Genomic DNA, 3,778 nt, shown 5'->3' with positions numbered 1-3,778 from the left:
ATTTTATTATATTATGCACTGTAAAATCATGCACTACAATTGTGATGCATGGTTCTAGCACCTATAGAAGGCTATGTTTAGCACTCTGTTTTTGTAATAAATTTTTTATAAGAATTTTTGTATCTGAATAATTATTAACAATTAGTATGTAATAATCACTGTATTATATTTATGAATTCTGAATAACAATATCGAAGCACTTTACGGACCAAAAACTTTCAAATTAATTGTTTTGGTATCTCAATATTGCACTTGCACTTTTTCACTGTATTTTGGTAATAATCGTTATGCTATTTTTAATTGATGATGATGTAATCGCCTGCTATATATTGGACCTTGGCAGTAGATTTTCCTAAACGTACTTAAATGGCACAGATACATTTTTCAAATGGCAACACTCGCTGCGGTTTACCGATGTCACTTGTGCGCATGTCCGCTTGGTCCGTGCGTCTGCTTCGGCCCTTTCTCTCCAGCACAGGTCTGGTGGTGGCGACGGCAATCAGCATCATAGCTGTGTGACCGCCCTCTCCGCCATCGGCCTCAGGGGAAGGGCGGAAGTCATCCGACGTGGCGGACGCTGACTGGCCATGCGCCGTTTCAGTGACGCGAGGCCATGTGATATATCACATGATCAAAATTGGAATACCTGATTGGTGAGCGGCTCTTTTTGTCCCTTTCCCCTGACCATTAACTCCTCCTGAGGAAGCAAACTATACGCGAAATGCGCGTCGAGGAGCGCCATCGCCCTGGCATCAGCCCCTGCAATATTGGTATGTTGTCCTTCTATTTAGTGCACCTCTTGGCCTTTTGATCTGCTTGGTTTGAGCCTTGGTTGTTTTGCTGTCATTTATATAGGAGGCGTGCATGCATTTGTGATTGTTTTTGTACTGCATACCCTTCTGTTTGATCACATCCATTAGGATTTTGTTTCCATGTACACTGATCACAGGGGTATATCTTTCATCATCACTGTGATGGGGCTGACAGCAGGGCGATGTAAGACTGTGTTTAGTCCCTGCTTATCTATATTTATGTACTGTAAATCATGTTAATCTTTTATTGATATATGAATAAATTTGATATTTTATTACTCTATATGTTCGCACTCCGTTCTTGTTGTGTTATCTTTAGAGACTTGCTATATTCTTGTGTTGTGGTGTATCTAGATGATATCCTTGTATTTTCTCCAGGTTTGGCTACTCATCGGAAGCGGGTTCGTCTGGATCTTCAAAGACTAAGACAAAATTGTCTGTACGCCAAGTTCGAGAAATGTATCTTTGAGAAGTCCTACCTTCTATTCCTAGGATACATAATATCCGATACTGGCCTGCAGATGGATCTCGAGAAGCTGTCAGCAATTTTAAAGTGGCCTTGTCCTTCAGGTTTAAAAGCAATCCAGCGGTTCCTGGGATTCGCCAACTACTATCGCCAGTTTGTGCCGCACTTCTCGTCCGTGACTGCTCCGATCTCTGCCTTGACCCCCAAGGGAGCAAATCCAAAAAATTGGACAACTGAGGCTGAATCGGCCTTTCAAGCCTTGAAGCAAGCCTTTTCTACTGCTCCGTCTCTCCATCGCCCTGATGCTAACAAGCAATTCTACCTGGAGGTGGATGCATCGTCTCTTGGAGTGGGGGGCAGTGCTTTCACAAAAAGCTCCTTCCGGTAAGATGGTAACCTGTGATTTCTTCTCCAGGGCCTTCTCTGCTCCTGAGCGCAACTATTCTATTGGGGACAGGGAGCTATTTGCCATCAAAATGGCACTGGAAAAATGGTGTTACCTTCTAGAGGGAGCATCTCATCCTGTGGTGATTCACACCAACCACAAAAATCTAACCTATTTGCAGTCCGCACAAAGACTGAATCCTCGTTTAGCCAGATGGTCCTTATTCTTTGCTTGTTTTGATTTTGTTCTTCATTTCTATGCCGCAGAGAATAAAATCAAAGCAGATGCTCTCTCAAGGTCCTTTGATGCTACTGATCAAGAGGAGGAGCCTCAACACATTATTGATCACGCAAAAATTGCTGTTTGTCCTTTCAAGTTGTCTGAGATTCCTCCCAGAAAGACTTTTGTGGCACAGAACCTTAGGAAGCAAGTTCTAGTCTGGGGTCATTCCTCTAAAATTGCAGGTCATGCCGGACAACAAAAGACTTTCAAATTAATTGCTCAACGGCACTGGTGGCCATCTATGTGGCCAGATATCCAAGAGTTTGTCACTGCCTGTCTGTCATGCGCACAGTCTAAAACCTCCAAGCAACGTCCTGCGGGCCTCTTGCTTCCTCTACCTGTTCCTGAGACTCCTTGGCAACAGATAGCGATGGACTTTATCACTGATCTACCCTTATCCTCTGGGTGTTCTGTGATCTTGGTAGTGGTCAATCGTTTTTCCAAAATGGCGCACTTTGTCCCTCTGCCTGGTCTTCCTTCTGCTCATTTTGAGCCTCCATGGTTTTCCCCTCCGTATTGTGTCCGATAGGGGTGTACAGTTTACATCAAAATTCTGGAGAGCTCTCTGCAAGCTATTAAATCTATCTCTAGACTTCTCGTCAGCATATCACCCTGTTTCCAACAGTCAGGTGGAATGTGTTAACCAAATTGTGACTAACTTTTTGCGCCACTTCACTAACAGTCTTCACGACAACTGGGCCGAACTATTGCCTTGGGCTGAGTTTTCATACAACAATCATGTCAGTGAGTCCTCCAAAAAATCGCCATTTTTTTTATTGTTTTTGGCCAATAGCCGAATATCCTACTCCCGGTGTCTTCTTCTTCTGGTATCCCTGCTGCAGATGCTACCTCAAGAGAATTCTCAAAAATCTCGGAGGAGACCAAGGAAGCTCTGAAAGAGGCTTCTGTGCACATGAAGGAGTCCGCGGATAAAAAACTTAGAGATTCTCCTAAGTTCTGTCCTGGTGATAAAGTGTGGCTCAACTCCAAATACATCCAGCTCAAAATACCCTCCTAAAAATTGGGTCCACGCTTCATTGGTCCATTTGAGATTTTCGAACAAATCAATGATGTTTCCTACAAATTTAAGCTGACAGCCTCCCTCCGGGTACCGAATTACTTCCATGTCTCCCTGCTGAAGCCCATCGTCCTGAATATTTTTTTCAAGAAACCTATCTCTGCTCCTGTTGCGGTCAGTGATGAAAATGTCTACAAGGTAAAGGCCATTCTGGGTATGAAGAAGAGTAGAGGGAAGACCCTGTTTCTGGTGGATTGGAAGGGGTTTGGCCTAGGGAGAGATCTTGGGAACCCAGAGAGAACATCAATGCCCCTCTCCTTCTGAAAAAATTCTTGTCCAGGACCAGCCCTGAGGAGAGGGGGCGTAAGGGGGTACTGTTAGGCCAGCAGTCCGTGACGGCGCCGCTGCCCCTAACCGCAGGCACGGGTGGCGGGCTCCCTCTTTTTCCTCCTGTCATCCTGCTGACAAACATGGGCAGCAACTTGCTTAACTCTGCTACATATGTTCCATGCCAGAGTTTCCTTCCTCCTGGAGACTTGCATTAGTGTTGAAGCTTGCATGGGTGTGTCTCTATTCACCTAAGAGGCACCATACACATGCCCTCTGTCTCAGCAGCCTATGGCTGGATTGCAGCAGGTATTTAAAGGCACTTCCCCCTACAGGAAGTTGCCTGAGCAACCTCAGTGTCTACCCTGTCTAGTCCCTGTGCAAAGGTGTTTATCTTGTCTGTCTTCCTGTGTACTGAATCCTGCTATTGTTTTCCTGGCCTTTGCTTTCTGCCACCTTCCTCTGACCTTGGACTTCGTTTATGGACT

At 45.0% G+C, this 3,778-nt stretch overlaps 1 protein-coding gene across 1 annotated transcript; it reads left to right on the top strand.

The window, feature by feature from the left end:
* The first annotated feature begins 721 nt into the window (after window positions 1-721).
* Window positions 722-1,666, top strand: LOC122927557 (uncharacterized mitochondrial protein AtMg00860-like). Its single transcript, XM_044279500.1, has 2 exons — window positions 722-770; window positions 1,191-1,666. The coding sequence occupies exons 1-2, from the start codon at window positions 722-724 to the stop codon at window positions 1,664-1,666; spliced, it is 525 nt and encodes a 174-aa protein (XP_044135435.1).
* Window positions 1,667-3,778: the final 2,112 nt, after the last annotated feature.

The sequence above is a fragment of the Bufo gargarizans genome, chromosome 1 (assembly GCF_014858855.1).
Source record: "Bufo gargarizans isolate SCDJY-AF-19 chromosome 1, ASM1485885v1, whole genome shotgun sequence".
In the NCBI taxonomy this organism is placed as follows: domain Eukaryota; kingdom Metazoa; phylum Chordata; class Amphibia; order Anura; family Bufonidae; genus Bufo; species Bufo gargarizans.
Note: the sequence above shows the minus strand (reverse complement) of the source record. Positions and strands in the feature narration are given on the sequence as shown.